This window comes from Chelmon rostratus, chromosome 14 (genome assembly GCF_017976325.1).
Source record: "Chelmon rostratus isolate fCheRos1 chromosome 14, fCheRos1.pri, whole genome shotgun sequence".
Classification (NCBI taxonomy): Eukaryota; Metazoa; Chordata; class Actinopteri; order Chaetodontiformes; family Chaetodontidae; genus Chelmon; species Chelmon rostratus.
The window spans coordinates 23950437-23972363 of NC_055671.1; the positions used below are offsets into that span (position 1 = coordinate 23950437).

At 41.0% G+C, this 21927-nt stretch overlaps 1 protein-coding gene across 1 annotated transcript; it reads left to right on the forward strand.

Moving 5' to 3' along the window:
* Nucleotides 1–248: 248 nt before the first annotated feature.
* rsf1b.1 (remodeling and spacing factor 1b, tandem duplicate 1) lies at nt 249–18575 on the forward strand. The gene is made up of 16 exons (XM_041952459.1): nt 249–402; nt 3640–3731; nt 4418–4510; nt 5482–5687; nt 5833–5945; nt 7094–9765; nt 10366–10641; nt 10854–10958; nt 11045–11124; nt 11914–11968; nt 12054–12166; nt 14087–14154; nt 14368–14581; nt 14703–14926; nt 15892–16071; nt 16787–18575. The coding sequence occupies exons 1-16, from the start codon at nt 249–251 to the stop codon at nt 17347–17349; spliced, it is 5208 nt and encodes a 1735-aa protein (XP_041808393.1). The 3' UTR covers nt 17350–18575.
* Nucleotides 18576–21927: the final 3352 nt, after the last annotated feature.

Genomic DNA, 21927 nt, shown 5'->3' on the forward strand with positions numbered 1-21927 from the left:
TACAACTTTAAAATGTACATTTGTGTCACGCATCTGAGTGAGCTTGCTTAATCAAGTTTTCTGTCTGTCTCTATCCCTAAACCAGACGGACCACAGCTAAACTAAAAAGTATAACTTCATGAAATATATTTGCAGCAACATTATTTGAAACTGTAGGTTTAAAAAAAAAATGTCGCTCAACGTTTTATTTTGTTAACACCGGAAGTTTTACATTTTATTCCGGCTGGCTTGACACTGGTGTGGAAAAGATGGCTGCTTCGGCGGCAACGGCGAGTTCTTCCCCCGGTTTGTGTCCAAATTACGCCGTGATTTGCTCCTTTTTGGAGCGTTACGGAGCATTGTTGGACTTACCGGAGCTCACCTTTCCCCAGCTGGAGAGATATCTGCAGGACACATCCTCAGGTAGGGTAGAAAATCACCCAGCTGCTAACGGGAGGAGGAGGAGGAGAGACTTCACCATTGCATTAATGATAATGGTACCGTGCTAGCAGGCTAGCAGCTATGTTAGCTAGTCGTGTGTTATTGTGTGGTTTTCTAACCTTCGTGTTTACTTAAATATAAGTTAACTGCGCCTCAGAGCTGCTGTTCGAAGTAGAAAATTTGCCTATGCTTTAATTGATGATTATTAAGGCGTGAGCCCGCCGAATTATTCGAGGTTTTCTCTCACTTTTTAGCCTTTGAATAGGGCTTAATTTTTTCCAAGCAGCCTTTATCTGGTGTTGTAACGTTACTCGTAGCACAACACAGGCAGAAATGTGTGGTGATAGTAGTGTTTGCGAGGCAGTAAAGACGGTGATAATTCATGCAACACGTCGTGGATTCTGATAATTTATCGGTGAAAATGTCATTGTGTGCAACGCGAACGCAATTGTGCACTTTATTTACAGTTAAAATATTTTGCTATGTAGTGGTTCGCACAGCAACCTTCAAACTGCCCATAAGAGCTGCAACATCCGTTCGGGCCTTTCAAAATAAAGCTTTTTTTTAGCGCTCACAATATAATCCTGCGTATGTATGATATACAGCGATATTCTCCCTGTCCATTGAGTAAGTTTTAAATGCATGTTTGTATTATTTCCAGACGTTAGCTGGTATGCGTACCTTAGTGCTCAATCTCCGTGTACGTCAACGAGAAGTTAAAGTGGTTGATTTCCGTTTGTGTTGCGTATCATGGTTGACTTGACTTTTTTTTTTCCTCCCTTCATTGAGCTGGATTGTTTTGCGCATGCGCAGCCCTGTCTGAAGTCTTCCTGATTGAGAGTGACATTTTTCGCCTCACGTTGACGGCTGCTCCGTTCAGATAAACTCGGCTTCATCACGTGTAAACACAACTCTGACAACGTTACCGTGTTTAATTAACCGTGTAGATCGATTTTCCACCGACATTATTTTCAGTGGCCACCTTGGCGAAATACTAGACTTTAGCAGAGACTGCTAGAAATGTTATAGTCGCATATCATGGGACACAATCAAAGTGGGAAATTAGCACCAGCCTCTCAATAGCAAATCATTATTTTGTGTCTGAAATCTACTAGCAACTTTCTTATTTTACCAGTTTGTGACTGGTCCCTGGTGCTAATTTCCAACCCAGGACTCAATGTCAGATCTGTTTTCAATAATAAACAACTACATTCATGAGTTGTCAGATGGTGACCGAAGCCTTTATTTACCTCGTGTGTTTGAGGATTTTATTTGCAGAAGGATCATATGAGAGACAAGCCTTTTATTTCTAAGCCTCTCTATTTGAGAAGTGTATTTGATTATAATTTAGTTTGAATCCTCCCTCTTTTCTGATCTGCCATGCAGTTAATACAAACTCACTTCCTCTCTCCGTTTCAAATTAAAAGCCCTCTAGTGTTTAATTGGACAGAATCCTTTCATTTACAAACAAGTTTTTTATTGTGAAACATCTGCAGGACTGAATAACAACAGCTGGACAAGGCAGAGTGCATCAGGATGAATGAATCACAGTTTAAACACCACCATTGTGTCAGTTTGACCACTGTAAAAATGCATCTATTAGAAAGAATATTCTCTTAACACAAAGTGTGTTTCAGGCTATTTCAGTAGGTTTATACAAGACAGTGGAAGTTTTTAAGAGCTGACTTATAGTACAGGCAAATCAGTTTTAAAGTGTAATTTTAAAAGTTAACTTGTCGTCCATGCCTTATACGTCTGTACACACAATCAATTTAATTGGTGTGAAGTATAACCAGTCCTATACCGGAGGGTAAATATACTCAGGTGCCACAAAATACAACAAAACACACCTCAGGTACTCTGGATATGAACAGGAATGACCGTTAAGATTTACAGCACAGCCATATATTTAATAGCAATCACCTGATTCAGCTGCAAACCAGGATCTTAACTTGATAAAATCAGTGCAATTACACATGGTCACTGTCCTCCTCCTCATAATCATCATCCTCCTCACGTACTGTACTTTACCCTCTTCACAACAAACTCTTTCCGGATTTTATTTTTTTGTTGCTACAAGTGCAATAATTATCTTTCATCCTGTTGTCTGCAGACACAAAACACTTATTTACCACCTGAGTCCGTTCATTTAGGGGCAATTTTGTTTTTCATCTTTTATTGCGACTTCTGTGTGTCCTCGCTTTGTTACTGTTTTTGTCTCAGTACATTTATTTACTTACTTACTATCTTACTAAAGTTGATCTTACCACGTAAGACTGTCCTTGTTAAATGAGCAATAATTATAACCTTAGATAAAAGTGGGACTTTATGTACTGTGTATTATCTGTATCCTAAAAGAAAGCAGCACTTCTCTGATGCTTACACCTTTAAAGTCTTCCAGAACTGAATCTGAAGGCAGTGGTGTCCTTTTTAATATGTTGGGTTTTTTAATGTGTCCCAAATACAAAATCTTAATTTTCTCCAGTATTTAAAATCTTACATCGTGAGAAATATAGATGAAATTGAACTTAGATGGTGAAGAAAATCTGAGTTTTAAAGGTCCACATAGTAATCGCTCAGGCATCATCGTCACATGATCCTAAAGGTGAACTTTCGGTCACATGGGGACAGGTCATAAATGGCTTGGGGAGTCATCAGATGTCCTCTTTGACCTCGCCCGTATACGACGAGTTCAAAAAAGTTTGCATTTAAGTTAAGTTAGCAGGTCAAGCTGTTCCGCTGAAACATACGTTTAGTCCAGTCTGTGGAAATAATATATTTAAACTTGTGTTTCTCCCTGGTTGGGTATTTGTATTTTGTCTTTCTGGGCAGAGATTATATAAGAATACCCGAACCCTCACACCACAGGCACCTCTACCACTCGAGAATGTTTGCAGCCATCACTTATTTCGGTGGAAGTGGCAGTCTAACAGACTATACTACGAATATTACACTGTTGAGCATGGAAATATCGTTAGTTTAACAATTAAAGGAGTATTTCAGGACTCGGGTTATCATTAGACGTGCTTAGTTTACTGTATATTGTGCTTCAGTTGGCTTTTAAAAATATAGACATGTTTGAGGACTAAAGCATTTCATTAGCAGTCACAGCTACTGATTCTGATATCGCTGTTATTTACTGCACGTGTCTAATAAACTATACCTGACTTGATACTGAGTTATATATAAAATGTGGTTTTCTCTCGGGTCTCTCCTCAGTTCCAAAGCTGCTCGCTGATCTTCACGTCAAGTTGCTGAGGAAGATCGGCAAATCAGTGTCAGCAGACAGATGGGAGAAGTATCTAGTAAAGGTAATCTTTGAGTTTTTTATAGCTACTTCCACATAATGTGTAATGAAGTGCAGAACTGTATTGGTTTTTGGACTAGGGTTTTTTTTGGTGGCATTTGGTACAAAAAATTAAACAATGAACTAAAGAACAGGTTAAACATAAAGCTGAATAAGTTGGGTTTTTATATTGATTGATTGATTGACATTGTACAGCAAACATGTTAGCATAGTTCAGTCTCAAAACAGTTTCCTTTTGCTGAAACATGTTGACCTGCAGCCATAAAACCAAAACAATCAGCTAACACAGGCAGAGTTTGGTGGTGATTGGCTCGTCGCTAATCTTTCACATTAGTCATTTGATCCATTGTTCATATGAAAAATATTGATTTGTTCCATTTATGACCAGTGAAATCACATTTATTCTATAATACTGTCCATTAAAACCCATCTTATAGCTACTGTGATACTCAAGGGTGTATTTATGAAATCGGTGATAATTTCTTCTCATCATGTGGAGTCGATATCAGAAACAGAGACCTGTGATGTTCAGTTTTTTTGTTGACTTTTGTAGCATCTTTATAAAAGAGTCTAAAAACAGTGACGCAAGCAAGCAGATATGAAGAGATTACGATATTTCAAGAAAAATAAGTGAAGCATTTGACATTTAATGAACTAGTTTGCTGATCAAATTTCTGGTTTTTCTTGCAGGTATGCCAAGAGTTCAACACAACGTGGGCATGGGAACTCGAAGAAAAAGGATACAAGGAGATGCCGACAGAGTGCAAGGCGGGGATACTTAAAGTGAGAGCACAGTTTTATTTGTCGTTCCTGCCGTTCAGAACGGCAGTCTGGTTTCCTCGCTCATTTTATTTCGTTTTTATTGCATCTTTAAAGAGGACAGTTTAGAGAACGAGGCAGTGATGTTGCCTTACAGAGTAAATGGCCTTTCTCTGAATAGTTTAACATTATAGAAGGAAAAGAATAAATGTAATTTATAACATTAATAATGGCTGAATTTAATTTAAGACTGTCAGAAATCACTCACAATTTACTATTACAGTGCACTGTATTTATTTATTGTGTGCGTGAAATTTATCCAGTGTGTATTTGCCTAAAACTAAAAGGTTAAAGTGGAGTCTGTGGCTCGTACAGTAATTAACAGTTCAAAAATCCACTTGTCAGCGCTCTCTGGTGGACAAACTGTGTAATGGAAACACTGTTCTTAAATTTTGGCACAGCATATTTCTTGACACATCATCAGGTGACACATACACGATACACATATATCTGCAGTAGGCTGATATTGGCCAATTGGCTCCCATTATCTCCTACCATTTGCCTGATAGTTAAGGGTACTGAGTGACATTATCTGAAATGACCTGCCTCCAGACTGTGGCGGGGAAGCAAAGGGGAGGCAGCTTCACTGTTCAGGGCTGATTTTATACCGAGCTTGTCCCCCATCGCTGCACTCTGGAGCTCTGCTTTTCAGAAGCTGTAGCATTTATTTTCAACAATCTGCTCCTACAGCGTAGCCAAATTGTGTAAATATAGACAGTCTACTTGTAAAAATAATAAACCCAGTTGGCTGCATTCCTCCCTGAGCTGTTAATGAATGTTCTTGATAGTAACATCACACTTGCAACCAAATTTCAACACATCTTTGCCACTTGCAGCAAAGTAACTATGAGTCCTCCATTTTTTATCAGCCACCGTAATTATTCCTACATTTTATGGTGTTCTGAAACATTCTCTACTTTCTCTTCTTTCTCCAGTATTTATGTGAGTGTCAGTTTGATGAAAATGTTAAGTTCAAAACTGCCATCAATGAGGAGGACCCGGATAAGATGCGGCTGCAGCCGATTGGCCGGGACAAAGATGGTCAGATGTACTGGTTTCAACTGGACCAAGACAACAATGTGCGTGTGTACGTGGAGGAGCAGGACGACTTAGACGGGTCGTCGTGGAAGTGCATCGTCAAGTAAGCAGAGAAAACTGGTTTTAATGGAACAAATTTGCTGCAGGCGCTTTGAAATGAAATGAACTTTAATTCCTACGATGGGAACTGTGTGTTATCTACTGTGAACTGGGAGCTGTTATATCCATCCCCTGTTTTCTTCCTGTAGAGATAGAAATGACTTGGCTGAGGTCGTGGCTCTGCTGAAGACACAAATTGATCCTGCGCTGTTAAAAAAGGAGCAAGAAACCAAACCTGAGGGCGACGAGGAGAAAGCAGGAGGTAAAAATGATGCTTTTAATTACGTGTTTACCGATTCACATTGACAGAAAAGTCTTCTGTCGGGTAGGAAAAAATCAATACAGAACACATGAGAATCGATATTCTTATCTTCTTGATTCTGAATTGAGTCACAGATTATATTGAGGTTGGTTCGTTAGTACGTTACGTGCACATATTCGAGCTATCTAGAGTTGATCTGCTATGAAGGGAAGTATTGGGGACATGTTTGGTCATTATCATAAAAATTAGCTTTGCAGGACAAAGGTTACGTCTTTTTGTCGATACATCATATGCAGTCACTGATCACACTAACATTAACAAAGAGGAGCATCGAGGTCCAGCAGGAGCAAACGAGTCGACACGTCACTGCTGCACAAAGCAGTGGAGGAGACAGCTGGGTCCACAGACCTGCAGGTTTGCAGCCTGAGAAGTTTCCCTCACAGTTTAGCTGAATGGTCTGGATGAAGGTCACTGACGGAAAAATGCAAAGAAAAGTGTGTGAGAGTAGTTTATCTATTTAAAAAAAGTTAATGGTGACTGTATTAATTTGGAAGCATGTGTCAGAATAATGAAATGAAAGTGTGGTTTTCTGAGCAGCATCACAGGTTAAATGTTTTTGTAAAGTCGGGGGATGTACTCTGGAGTAGTAGCAAGCAGCAGCAGGGAACGGCCTCGAAAGCCACCATTGTTCAAAACGCTGTACAGGCAGCAAGATTTTCTTTGACCCTTCAGAGATGAAGTTTTGTAAAGTGCTGCAGTGGGAGCTGGTCCGCTGGTCTCATTTGTAAGTGCTGGAGTTTGATGCTTTGCTAACGTTAGCTAGCCTTTGGGTGATGGGGTATGAGGCATTCACACCTTCGTCTCGCAAAGCTAATTGTTTAGTTATAAAATCCAAAATGCTCCCCAATGCCACTTTTGAAGATGAACGACAAGATAACTTCTGCATGTGTGCATCTAAATTCCAATTTTCTGTTTCATGAGTGTAATGTTATTGCAAACTTTTGTTTTCTGGATTTCTGAATCGATTAAGAATCAGAAGATAAGAATCACACCTATTTGACGGTTATGTGTCATATGTGTTATATGTGAAACCAAATCACAATCGAGATTGCTGCTCATCTTCTCTATCATTTCCATTTGCGTTACAGGTGACGTTAAAAAGACGGAGGACTCATCGTGTGAAGACAGCACAGACTCTAGCAAAGCTGTCGGTCCACTTTCACCAAAGACAGAGAAAAATGAAAAAGTAATACAAGCAGACAAGCTGAAATCAGAAGCTTCGCTGAATGGCATCAGCGAAGGCAAAACTGGAGCAGAACACTGTTCAGAGAAACCGGCCGTGGATCTCAATATAAGTACAAAAGCCCAGATCATCAAAGAAGAACCAATGGAGGTGTCAGACACTAAATCAAGCACAGCGACGAGCGAGCCCGCCTCTGAGACACCGTGTATATCAGTAAAGGCAGAAAAAGCAGAAGAGGCCAAGAAGAACAGCGCAGAGGAGATTCAGCAGGCTCTGAAGAACGACCAACAGGCCAAAATCCCTTTGAAAAAAAGAGGAATGAAGTTTAGTGAAGACTTTGAAAAAAACATTATAGTGCAAAACCCATCCGTCTCTCAGGTCAAGGAAGCTCCGAAAACCGACTCGACTCCTGAACAGACGAAGAAAGCGCCGAGTGTAAACGATCACGTCAACGGCGAAGTTCAGCCCGCGCCTGAGAAAGGGCTCAGGTGCGAGTCACTGAAGGACGCCGCCGTCGACAAAGAGCAGACGGGTGAAACGGCTGCAGGTAAATCTGAAGAAATCAGAGAAGACGAGTCGCCGTGCACAGACAAGGATGACGTGAAAGATAAAAAGGATGACGGCGCAGAGAAGGTCGCGGAGGGCGCTACGTCACACCGAGCAGACGTGGACAAGAATAACCTCGATAAACAGGAAGAAAAGGAAAGCACTGCATCAAACGAAAAGAAGGAGGAGTCTCCTTCAACACCAGCAGAACCGCCACGTTTACCTAAAGACGTAAATAATGCACGTGAGAAGCCGTCTAACCGCGAAGAGCAGGAAAAAATAAAAGAGTCCGAGCCAGCAGATGAAAAAGAGTCTTGTGCAGGAGACACGACGATCAAATTAAAGGAAGCTGATGAAACATTAACAGCTGGTGAGTCAGAGAAAGTCAAACCCAAAGAAGCCGAATCAAAAGGTTCAGAGGAAAAACCCGCCTGTGCAGACGTGGACACACCAGAGTCGAGTCAGACTGAAGAAACCAAGACGTCGAAGATTCTAGAAAATATAACAGACGTGAAGCAGGCAGAGGCGGACGAAGCTAAAGAAACGGAAACATGTTCGACTGATGCAGAGAAATCGGATAATTCGGCGCTGAAAGAGAAGCCGGCAGTTGTCAAAACAACAGAGGCACAGAGCGAAGACAAAGATCCTGATCCTGAAAACACGTTGTCTCCATCTGCCATTAAAAACACAGAAACACTAAAAGACAGCGATGATGCTCAGACCCAAGATGTCACACAGAGCTCTGAGGTCACGGAGAAGGCAGACAAGCCACCAATCAGTGAGAAATCAGAAGAAACACCCAGCGCTAAAGAGAGTGTGGAGTCTTCTGTCGTGAAGAAGTTCGACAAATCGGACTCGTGCGAACCCATCGAGAAACTCGACGACATCAAAGATGCAGCGGCGACGCCAGAGAAAGCCGGCGCAGCCTCCGGGGGCAACTCCAGAAAGATGGAAAAGTCTGAAGATATTAAGAAAGCTGTCAACTGTGAAGACAACACGACGCACGATGGCGGCAAGATAAGCGAGTCTACGCCCGGGCCTGTGGAGGGAGAAGCAAGGGCCGTGAAACACGATCTGACAAAGCCACAAGAGGATGGCAAAACTGTTACGAACTCGGTAGCACATAAGACGACAGAGGAAGCGTCTGAGGGGAAAGATAAACCATCCGGTCCTGTTGAGAAGACGAGCCTCTCTGAAGAAAGTGATAAAAAACCTGAAAGGCCAGACACAGATCAGGAAAAGGAGTCTGAAGAACAGGCAGCAAAAGTAGAGGCAGAGCATCCATCATCAGAAAGTAAAAAGGATACCGACAAGGAAAACAGACAGGGAGAGGACAACGAAAACCTTAAAGATGACAGTGAGAAGCACCTTTCTCAAGAGCAGGAGAGCAAAGACGATTCCACAACAGATAAACTGTCAAAAACTGATGAAACAAATGAAACAAAGGAGGAGGAAGATGCTCACAAAGAGAGCGAAAGCCAAACCCACGTGGAGGAACCTGGTCACCAAACTGTGAGCAAAGAACCAGACGGCAAATCCACAACGAAAGCGGGCCAGCCGGGCAGAGAACCGGACGCCGAGAAGCCCACCGACGAGGAGAGCAGAAGTAAAAGTGAAGAAGAGGAGTCTGCGACAAAGCAAGAGGTGGCGAACGGCGGAGAAGCTCCGTCAGATACTCAGGAGAAAGGTGTCCGTCGAAAGGTCAAGCGTCCGGCCCACCGGAGGAAAGCCGAGCTTCAGCGAGAGGAGAGACAGGCCGACTCAGAGTCTGACACCAACACGGGGAGATCGCTTCGGAGATCCCCGAGGATCTCCAGACCAACGCCGAAGGCTGTGGAGATCCACGACAGGAAGCTGGAGAAGTCACAGGCTGCTCCACCTGTTGAGAAGCAGGAGGACAGCAAGGGTGAGAAGGAAAAAGACGAGGAAGAGGAAGAGGAAGAGGAGGAGGAAGAGGAAGAGGAAGTGAAAGCTGTTCAGAAGAAACCCAGAGAGAAGAAGGTTGATCAGGAGGGCCAGCCCAAAGCTAAGGTAACACTGCTGTGTGTTTTTGAGGTTCAGCTCATTTTCAACTGTTTTGTATCAGACTGCAACTAATGACTCTTTTCATGATGGATGAATCTGCTGATCATTTTCCATTAATCGATTGATTGTTTGGTTTGTGGACACCGTTACACTGTGTGTTTTGTCCAACCCACAGTCCAAAACCTCAACATTTCAGCTGTGCCTAAATTTCTGACGTAATAATTAACTGAAGCTGTCAGATAAACGTAGTGAAGTAAAAAGTACAATACTTCCCTCTGAAATGTTGTGGGGTGGAAGTAGAACGTGGCATGAAAAGAAAAGACTCAAGTAAAATACAAGTACCTCAGATTTGTACTTCTGTCCAGTACCTGAGCAAATGTACTTACATTCCACCGCTGCCCTCTGCTGGACGACAAGGCAAACTACTGCAAACAGTCTGTTGTGCTTATAAACTGCACTTTTTTAAAGTCAAACAGGTCATTTCAGTTTGAATATTTATCTCATTCAGAGTATTTTAGCTGCTTTGAGCTGAATTTAAGTTGATTTACTGAGCTATGCTTTAGTTTGTCTGCTCTGATCCAAGTCAACATGTTGTGCTTGTTTCAGGGGAGAAAGAGACGAAAGGCCCGATGGTCCAACACGCGAACGCGTCGTAAAAAGAAAGGCTCGGAAGACGAGAACAGCGACGACGAGTCCAGCGACGACGACGAGAGCGAGGAGGAGGACGACAGCGATGAAGACTACAAGGTTGAGCGCAGCAGAAAGAGGCGGAATCGTAACCGAGAAAGACGAAGCTCGGACTCCTCGACGTCCTCGGACGACGGCCTACCTCCAAACGACGACCCCTGCAAACATTGCGGTCTTCCAAATCACCCTGAGCTGGTGGGTACTAACTGTGCCAGCCTGTGTTTCACGCGAGGTGACACGATGCCTCCAGATGTCTTGCTTTGTTCGTCCCAATCCATAAATATTTATATGATATAAGACAGAAAAGCAACAAATTCACATATTGGTGATGGGGGGAATCAAAGTCTGGCATTTTTGCTTGAAAATGATGAAAAGGATTAATCGATCAGTCACCATGTTCCTTCCAGATCTTACTGTGTGACTCGTGTGACAGCGGGTACCACACAGCCTGTCTGAGGCCTCCCCTCATGATCATCCCCGACGGAGAGTGGTTCTGTCCGCCCTGTCAGCATGTACGTACCAGTCAGAGCACCAAACATTAAGACAGAATAAATGAAGCACGATCGCAGGTTTCATGTGTCGTTAATCCCCTCTGTAGAAGCAGCTCTGTGACAAGTTAGAAGAGCAGCTCCAAAACCTCGATGCTGCTTTGAAGAAGAAGGAACGGGCCGAGAGAAGGTGAGATATTTACATATTTATTTCAATATTTGTGATTATTACTGTTTCGCTGTCTCCAGATGGAGCTCTGCCCTTTTTCTTTAGAGCCTGGTTCTTGTTTGTAGTGTTTCAAACTGTTCTGCATCCATACTGAGGCTGGGCTACAGCAGTATCATACGAGCACAGCCACAAACACTGCTTTCCTTAATCGTTTGTGTAACACTTGTTGACTTGTTGTCGTTCAGCTGGTAAATGTTCAAATGTTCACTCCTGCATTCACAGAGGTGTCGTTCAGTTTAGAGTTGCGCTGTCGGTGATGCTGGACCGTCTTTTTTTATTTTTATTTTTTTTTATTTTCTTTTTTATTATTATTTTGTTTAAGTAAACAGTACAAACAAAACAAGTATAGCACATCAGGAGTCGGATGAAGAAATTTGACATTCAGGCTCCACATGTGGTAAATTGTAAAAGGTAAAAAAATATATATATAAATAAACAAAAATAAGATAAATGGGTTACAGACTACCAACTCAAGTTACAACCACAATATAATGAAAGTGATATTAAACAAGGTTCATTATAAGTAGAAGAGAATCTATAAAACGTCCATATACTGCTTCCATTTCTTCCAACATTTCTCATATTTTCGAACAGCACATCTTAGAGAGAGGGTAATTTTTGTTTTAGTGTGAATTTCTCTAACTATTTCAATCCTTTCAGCTACTGTTGGGGGCTCTATACTCAGCCATTTCCTGGTTATAGATTTTTTACAGATGCCGGGCCGTCTTTAATGTGTGTTATCTCCTCCAGGAAAGAACGGCTGATCTACGTTGGAATCAGCGTTGAAAACATCATCACGCCCTCAGTAAGCTCACGATGTGACCGTCCATTTTTGACCACATAAACACTCCCCTGTTGATGTTTGTGACACGAAGTCTCGCTCTTGACAGGTGGAGGAAGAGGAAGAGAAGCCGGAGATCGTCATCAAAGAGAAGAAGGAAACAAAGCGAAGTAGGAGCTGGGGTCGAAGGTCTACGAGGACCAAGAAATCCATCAGCTACAGGTCTGAAACATTCTGGGAAATATCTCATGAGTACATTTCTCTTTTTGGGTTTTTTATGTGCTGATTTTTATTTTCACATTTGTTTAGATGATCTGATGCAAGTCTTATTTTATAAGATAAGTCTTTATTGATCCCTGCGGGAGGAAAGCAGATATTTGCATCAAGGTTCAAGGTTCCTTTATTTATACCGGAGGGTAGATTTGTTTTGCAGAGAGTGATTCACAGCAAACCACAAACAAACAAAACACACATCAAACCAAGTGGTACTTGATCAAAGTGACAGGACAGAAAGTGCTCAGTATAGCTTCATGGATATGTGCAAGGATAAAATAAATAAAATCAAATAGATAAAACAACACACAATAAAACCTACTAAAAGACAAAAAAACTCAAGAAGATAAATATAAGAACATAAAAGTAGTAAAAATCACGATAAAAGATAGGGCACATGAATAGGATAAATAAGATAAATAACGAGATCAGTAAATAAATAAATAAAATGCTATGTCACTGTATCTTATTGAGCTCAGTGACGGCGACAGCTGTTTTTATAACGCTGTGTCCTGCACCTTGGGACTAGAAACCTTCGTCCAGAAGAAAGGATGGGAGTCATTATTAAGAATTGATGTGGCCATCCTCTGTACCTGTTTAGTGTACAGGGAGGCAGGAGAAGACTGGGGTTCACCTATCAGGCGACTGGACCACCTGACTATTTGATTCAGCGAGTTCTTCTCTGCTACTGAGGCCTGACCGAACCATGCCACCATGCAAAAAGATAAAACAGACTCAATAAAAGAAGGATAAAACAAAGTTAAAATGGTTCGGTCAGTGTGGAAGTGTGCCAGTTTCCTCAGGCACTGATGGCCCTGTTTACAGACAGATCTGCAGTTTTCATTAAAACTCAGTTTGTCATCTATTATGGTATTATGGTATTTATATGATTGCACTTGCTCTACAAATAATAGAAATATGGGTTAGAAATTAAAATCAAGAGCTTACATTAAAAAGCTGTTCTGTAAATAATATGCATTACAATACCTTCGGTTATATAAGTGAATTTAAATATTCGGACAGAGAGAGCGCAGACCTCCACCACGGCCAATAGTTCACTTGTTTATATATGCAAATGTATGTTTCCATAGCTACACGTTGGTTTGAGGAATGTTAAGATGCACGGCACTTATTCTGCCTCTCGCAATGTTCACGAAACACACAAATAATTTGTGTAACTGCTCCAAAATTCATGAAATCGGGCCAGTAGTTTTTGGCAGCAAACTTAACTGTAAACGTTAGGTAATAAATACTGGAACACAGTTATGCATTAATAAATGCAATACTCATATATATTAAAGTATATAGTGTCAGAATATGTATGTGCAGTACACATGCACAGTAAGAATACTGTATATGTAATAGAAATGGAAAAGAATACTAAGATATAGCTTATAATATAAAGATACAATGAAAACAATGCAGTAGTCATACACTGTTATAATATACTCATACAGGTAATCTTATACAATGTAATGTAGTGTTATTATTATGATATTTTACATTTACTGATATATTCAGGATTTCATACACTGTCGTCAACATGTTCCATCACTGTAAACAACCACTGATCTGCAGTAAGTTGTCAGTTATCAGGGGACTATTTCAACCGTAACTCTTGCATTCAGTTTATTCTTAGACCCGACAAACTTAATCCATCAATACGATCAGTTATTGAGAATATCACTGTGTTGAATTCTCTTCTGTCCCGACACGGCAGCAGTGATTCAGCAGTAACTGATAACAGAGCTGCACACTGTCGGTTTTTTTTTTTTTTTTTTGGAGCGAAGCTGATGTTCTGATGAAGTACGATGTGATTTACCTCCCATTAAAAAGAAATTCTTGTCTGCGTCGATGCAAATTTCACAGATTTGATGAATTCGACGAGGCGATCGAGGAGGCGATCGAGGAGGACATCAAAGAAGCAGAGGGTGGAGGTAGGAGGACATGACTTCTGACTCTTCTGAAAATAATTAAAACAAGTAGTGCTACGTTTTAGAAAATGTGCTCTCTTGCCGATCATTCAATGCTAAGCTAAGCCTCTTTGCAGTACAGACTTGGTAGCATCAGTCCTCTCGTCTAACCGTCAGCAACAAAAAGCCAAACCGGCCCTTTAAAATCTGAGGACATGATGGGGGGTGTTTTCACAGGAGCTGGTCGGGGCAAAGACATGGCCAACATCACGGGCCACAGAGGAAAGGATATGTCCACCATCCTCCAAGCAGACGAGGGCAAGGAGAACGGCCGCCCGCCACGACCCCCCGCCGGCCAGCGCAGGAAAAAACGCCGGCGACTCAATGACCTGGACAGCGACAGCACCGTGGACGAGGAGGAGAGCGAGGAAGAGTTCCGCCTCAGCGAAAGGTAAGAAAAAGACAGAACTGCACTGAGAGCTGAGATGTACTTTTTAAATAAAGAGTTTGGTGTGATGGTAGCTGAACGCTCTGTTTACATCTATGCATTTGTTCGTGTCTCTGCGGCTCAGCTCAGAAGAAGAGTTTGTAGTATCGGATAACGAAACCGAGGGCGAAACAGAGCCCGACTCCAACAACAGCGACTTGGGCAGCAACAGCAGCGGCAAGCATCGCACATCTTCGCGGACCAGGAAGCCACCGAAACAACGGCGAAGCTCCAGGAAGCGGCGGAGGCCGAGGGGGTACTCGGATGATGAAGAAGACGAGACGGATGAAGAAGAAGAAGATGAAATAGGTATGTAGGATTATATTAGTCAGTATCATGTCCCTGTCCCAACCATGCCTTTCTCTTCTCTGATAAAACCACATGAAGATGTTGCTGAAGATTATTGTTGTTATTATTATTATTATTATTATTATTATTATTATTACTATTGCTATTGCTATTATTATTGTTATTATTATTATTATTATTATTACTATTATTATTACTATTGCTAATATTATTATTGTTGTTGTTGTTATTACTATTACTATTGCTATTATTATTGCTATTATTATTGTTATTATTATTATTATTATTACTATTGCTAATATTATTATTGTTGTTGTTGTTGTTGTTATTATTATTATTGCTATTACTATTGCTATTGTTATTATTATTATTATTATTATTATTATTATTATTATTATTATTATTATTATTATTATTGGTGTTTTTGTCAGGTTTGCTGTCAAATCCCACCACAGTTTTCTGCAATTTGCAGAAAGGTTATTTTCAGTTTTGAGCCATCGTGGCGACAGTTCCATAAACTGTGATGTGAATATTTACACTTCAGCCCCCACCCACCAGAGTTTGAGGGGCAGAATAAAAAGCGACTGCGCGCTGATCTGTGCTCGCAGTTTCTGAGCGAATGCGAATGAATTAACTGGAATAACCAGTATTTTATGCACACGTACGACAGCCCTGCAGGCAGCGCAGGTCTAAAAATATGATGCTTCAAGCAAGTTGCCTGTTCCTCATTAGTCTTCCTCACTGATGCTGTTCCTCTGAGAAGATTTTATGAAGACTCGGGTCTGATTTACAAATTTCAAACAGCTGCACAAAATATTTTGTCTACAAATATTCATATTGTCTGTTTCATTAAATGGGTTTACTCTCATTTCTGTCACATCTGCTCTTTTTAAGTTGGTTTTGAGGAGGTCGCGGAACATCCTCACATTTCTAACCTGTTATCATTGTTTGCTGTGTGCGTCCAGCGACTGAAGGCTCCAGCGAGTTCAGCGACAGTGATCTGGATATGAGTCGACGGCGGTCTCGGCGGAGTCAGAAGAAGCAGGTGAACTACTGCGAGACGTCTGAGTCTGAAGGCTCTCAGGCAGAAACCAATCGGGCCAAAATGAAACCCCGACGGCGCCAGGACAGCTCGGACAGCGAAGGTCAGTCAGAACACGCAGTACATGTTAAGAACTGGCTACGGCCCAGGATGTTTTTTAAATCTTTATTTAAATCATGAACGACGAGCCCACAGTCATCTCCTGCAAAAGAACAGGACTGCAGCTTTCCTTAAAACTCCAGATAACTGTGTTTATATGACATACATATATATATATATATATATATATATATGTCTTCAGCAGCAACAGTGCTGACAGAAAGTGTGTTGATAGTGGTTTTTTTCAATGTATGTCTCAAAATAAAGCCAAGGTACAAATATAGTCACACATTTAACTACTCCATATCAGAATTACAATGATTTGATGCAAGCTGTACTGAATAGCTCTCCAGTTCTTTCATAATAAATGAATTATTGAATCAGGGAGCAACAAAATGCGTCACCGCCGCTTATATCTGTCACATGCAGGGAGGAGGTGAGTCACACAGGGGTGCTTACAGTGTGAAATTCCTTGACAAATCCCATTAAAGATAAAGGAAATGGAAGCATGCTGCAGGGTGTTTTTCCTTTGTTTTGGTTTGATGCATTCAGTTGGATCAGAATGATGCTCAGCTTGAATCAGCTGTTTGGCTCACTGGCGGTTGTGCAGACAGACATGTTTTCTAACCATCTTATTAGTATCAATGTTAATTATATTAAGGTAATAATGATGGCAGAACGACCCGCAGCTAAAAGTGCCTCTTGTTTTCTTTTCTCAGCGAGTTTCTCCAGAGACTCTGAGGAGGACTCGAGGGATCGGAGGGTGAAGAGGCGAGTCGACTCCTCCGAGGAGGATTCCCGGCAGCGGCGCAGGCGGCTGGCACTAAAACGCAGGAGAGCCTCTGAAGACGACGACTCGGACGACGACTCGGACGAATCGTCGGAGGAGGACCGTCCCATCCGTAAGCGGGTGAACCGCATCGACTCGGACGATGACGACGAGGAACCGGAGGAGAAGGTGAAGGAGAAGAAAGCAGCTGAAAAGGCAGACGAGGAGTCAAAGGGAACAAACGCAGTGGAATGTAATCCGGTGGAGCTGCCACCCACCAACGGACAGAGCCCGATAAAGAGCCTGGAGGGCATCGTCAGCAGGCCCGCCGCCGCTGCTCCAGGCCTCATCCACAATCTGGAGCCACCCAAAAACATCAGTGCCACACCAGCTGCTGCCATAGCGCCGAACGGTCTGGTTGGCCAGGAGATGGCAGCGCAGGACGATGACGAAGACGACCTGTTAGGAGTCACAGACCTAGTGGACTACGTCTGCAATAATGAAGACTTGTAAAAACAAAATGGTGTACTGTTTCATTTTTTGTGGTATTGTATTTTTATATTGCTTAACTTTATTATTCCCTCCCCCAGCAACACTTCCCTGTCGTCCTTTTACTTGTGTCATCTGGAGCTTGAGTCTCAGCAATCTGTACTGCAGTAAGAACTGGATCCCGTCACCAGTCTAATGCTGTCTCTGTGGGATTGCACAACAAATAAGGGCACCAAACTCTCATTTGTTTGGTAATAGTTATTTAACCTGTTAGCCAACCACATCATCCAGCTCCACTGCCAAACCATCTCCTTCCTTCACTCATTTCTGTCACGTCGTCCTGTTTTTGTTTTGTTCCATCCAAGATTTCAACAAATTTTAACTCCTGTACTCGCTGATGGAAAATTGGCACTGAAATCATGTAGGAAACAGTAAAACATAGCCTATTTGATTGCTAAATCACAAGGACGTTTTTTTGGGAGTAAAACAAGTCATTCCATAATTGATTTGAAGTCCTGGGCATCCGTTAAAAATGAATCTTGTTTTGCATTTTATCCGTTAAAGAAATAGTTTGACATTTTGGGAAAAGTGCTTGTTTATATACCTTCAGGCAGAGAGATGGATGAGAAGATTGACATCACTCTCATGTCTGCGTGGTAAATAAGAAGCTACCATCAGTTAGCTTAGCTTAGCTTGGCTTATCACACTGGTTTACATTTAATAAGCTACAAAGGACGCTCTCTACTGGTTTAACAGAGACAGAGCAGCCACAGCAGGACCAGAGGACCAGTCTGCATGTCTGTCTGCTTCTAGCTACTGTGGCTATGACTTGCTATGCTAACAGTAGCTGGTCTGCATAGGTTATGGGTGCTAATCCCAGTCATCAGGTAACAAAGTCCGCCTACTAACTCCTCTGCGACGTTGTGTCTCGTTTCTCAAATCCATACAAAATTTCAGTGTAAAAAAATCTAAATTCACACAGTGTTGTTGGCGTGTAATAGGCGAGATACAACATGTTAAGATGTAGAGGTGCTGGTAAATGTGGGTTTTTTACCTTTGTGCAAAGCCAGGCTAGCCGTTTTCAGTTTTTGTTTGCTAAGCTATGCTAACCGTCTGCTAGCTAGAGCCTTATATTTAATGGGAAGACATGACTGGAATCAGTCTTTGTATCTATCTCTCCTCCAAAGCGAACAAGTGTATTCCCAACATGTCAAAACTATTATGGCTATATATATATATATATATATATATATATATATATATATATATATATATATATATATAGCTTTAGATGAGACTATTTATTCTTGTCGAATAACCTTCTAGACTAATAACTAGTCGACCTGCTTCATTTGTCAGCCCTCCTCTTGAACCTTTTTGTTGAATGATAGAGTAGTTTTTGTATATTGTATACATATATAATTATTTTAACTATGTGCGCTGCCATCAGTATCAGTGGTGAACTCCCAGTTTTTTGAGTACTACGTTTGTTTGTTTGGGGAAAACAAAATCAGAACTAAAACTCTTGCCCCCAAGACAGTAATCTTTCGATCTAGTCTAGTTTCCTCTTATTACATTTATGTTACGTTTTTTTTAATAATGTATTTTTTTGTATATCTAAACTTTTATTTGTTGTTGTCTCTGAGCAAAATGTAAAGTGTCTTATTTTCTTTGTACATTGTCCTTCATAGAAGGTTCAGAAACCTGCAGACTTGTGGCTTTTATTAACTAAAATAACACTAAGCTCCGAAACGCCCCTTTTCTTTTTTTCCAGTTTTATTTCTATTTCTACTTCCCTGAATCTTCCTGCACACAAAAAACCCAGGTCTCCATTCACATTCTCTATTTTCATGGTCTTCAGTTGACGTTCGGGCTCGGCTGCAGTAAACCGGCAACTTTTAAGACCTCGAACCAGAACGAGATTGTGAAAAATAAACTTCTTAGTGGAATAATTTGTTTTTAAGCGACAGTCAGGATGCAGTTTTTGAATGGGGGAAATGGACAGAAAAAAAACAACAAACCAATGACTTCACTGACCTCTGCTGGAACCAGTCTGTGTGTATATCTGTAGTTTTTGCTGTAATATATTTAGAGGCATTTTTTTAATCATGGAAAAATATATTGGGCAATTCTTTGGGATTGCATGAGTTTCTAATAGTTTTCTTTTGTAGGGAAGTAATATTGGCACAACCGTTTTTGTAAGAAAACCTGAAAAAACTTCGGCATGTTTTGAGGATCTCCAGAACTGTTGCATTAGTGCGAACGGATGACGCAGGATATCTCATCATCAGTGCAGTCAAACTGCATAAGTAAGCATGCACTGACCTACTAAAGGCATGTTACAGAGGCTCGGGGAGAGAAAGGATTATCATAGAAAAAAAAAATCTAGGACAGCTGAATCTGATTTAAGAGAAGAAATGAGGCCTGTTTGTAAAATATTTTGTAAATTACTGTCAGCATGGTCTTCACAGAGGATAAACCACTCTATTTATCATACCGTTTTGATACCGGCTACGGCCAAAACATGACTTCCAAGACAAAATTGTATGTGCTGCTTGCAGTGCACACAACGTAGGCTTCTATACACAATATTTAGCTTTTAGATTAGTTGGACAGAATATAGCAAACCCAATTCTACAAATGTAATAGAAGTGTGTGTTCTGGTGGATTGAGTCAGCGTTAAGGAACGTGGATGTCTATGTGCTGTATGTAACCCTGTTTTAAATTCTCCACAGAGATTAGGAGAATGAATTAATGTGTATCTCACGGTTATGAAATAACCTGTAGCAAGACCTGCATAGGAATGGAGAGCGAGGAGTGAAGTAAAGGCTGCGATGGGATTAAGGGAGGAAGTTGGTGCCAATGACTGAAGTGTTAACAGAGTTTCCTATTTACCTCATGATGAATCTGGGAGGAAAGACACCCTGTCCACTGTGTATAGATGCTAGTAGACTGGTTGTTGGTGTTTTGTCTGCTCCTTACATTTTTGTTAACTTTACTGTTATTTCTTATGAATCTGATCTTGTACATTTGTCATAATAAAATGGGTTTTAAGCCTCATGTCGTCCCATCTTGAGTGACTTCTGATGTGTAAATCCTGAAAGGTGCTCTTCCTGTTCACTTCCACCATTCATACATTTAATAAAGCATCCAGTGTATGAATGTAATAGATTACTAATATTTATTCTTGTCAATACACTGTTTAAATGTGGATTTTACTTAACTGCAGCTTTAATGACATTAGCCAGAGATAAACCACACTAAGCAAAACTGCTGACTTAAAGGCACAGTTTTGAGCTAAATGCTAATATCAGCATGCTCACAATTACGAACTTATGTTTTGCTATCCTAATATATTTTTGTATCCTAGTATTTGTGTTGAAATTTATAAAAAAGTTTAGCAGGCAACATTTTCATTTTTAGCATCTTAATTTAGCATAACGACATTTTCTAGTTCGTAATCAGATATTTGGTTATGAACCACGGCGATGCACAAATTAGCAGTTTTGCTTTGAGCTAAATGCTAATGTTAGCATGCTAACATTATTAAATGATAATTAAAACTTAAATGGGTATTTTCATTATCTTAGTTTGGCATGTTGGCATACTAACATTGGCTAAAGATGACGGAATTTGAGTTATGAACCACTGTATGGTGTTGCTTAAAGCTAAATGCTAGCATAAGCATGCTGACATGCTCAAGATTACAATGCTATGTTCTAGTTTTAACATTTTATGTATTGTGATTGCGATAATAGAAAGTAATGTTCAAACTTCAAAAAATGTTTAGAAAGCAACTGTGTTAGCATGACCGTGATCTTAGTTGAGCATGTTAGCATGCTAACATTTGCTAAAGGACGATGGAATGCCATTAGTTAGCATGTATTTATTTATTTTATTACATGTATTTTGCTATGAACCATAAGTATTCAGTAGTCAGAGAATCTACCAAGTTGTTTTGGTTCATCCTCGGGGGAACATGAATATCTGTGCCAACTTTAATAGCAAACCGTTCAAAAGCCGTGAGGACATTCCATTCAAATCCACAAATGTCCGTCTCATGGTGGCACGAGGTGGAGGTCAACGGGATGGAGAGGTAATCCGAGGAGTGCAAGTGCAAATTCAGTGTGGCTGTGAACAGGGATATTTTAGAGGCAGGGGTCGTCAGGGTGCACGCAGCATTGTAGCTTTGCATGTAGCGGCTCCCTTTGAATCCACACCAACACGGCCTTCATGCACCCCTGTTAAACAGCCGCACATGTGGAGTCAGTCTCATGTTTGTCATGTGTTGCCTGCGAGTCGAATGTTATCTATGCTGCAGAGGGAACAGAGGACCTCTTTTTTGGTATTTGGCTGAGTCAGATGTCGTGAGAAAGGGGGGAGGAGAGGGCACAAAGGTCATGTTGTGTAACAGATACCATGCAGGCCAAAGTGCCAAGCGACACTTTAATGACATGTTTCCATTACCAACCAATGTCACACATGTAGTATTATTTCCTTACAATAAAATGAAGTTTGCAGATATCTTTGTGTATCAACTGCTAAAACAGAATACTAACACCCAGTATATAGTACATGCTTAATTTTTTTTTTTTTATTTAC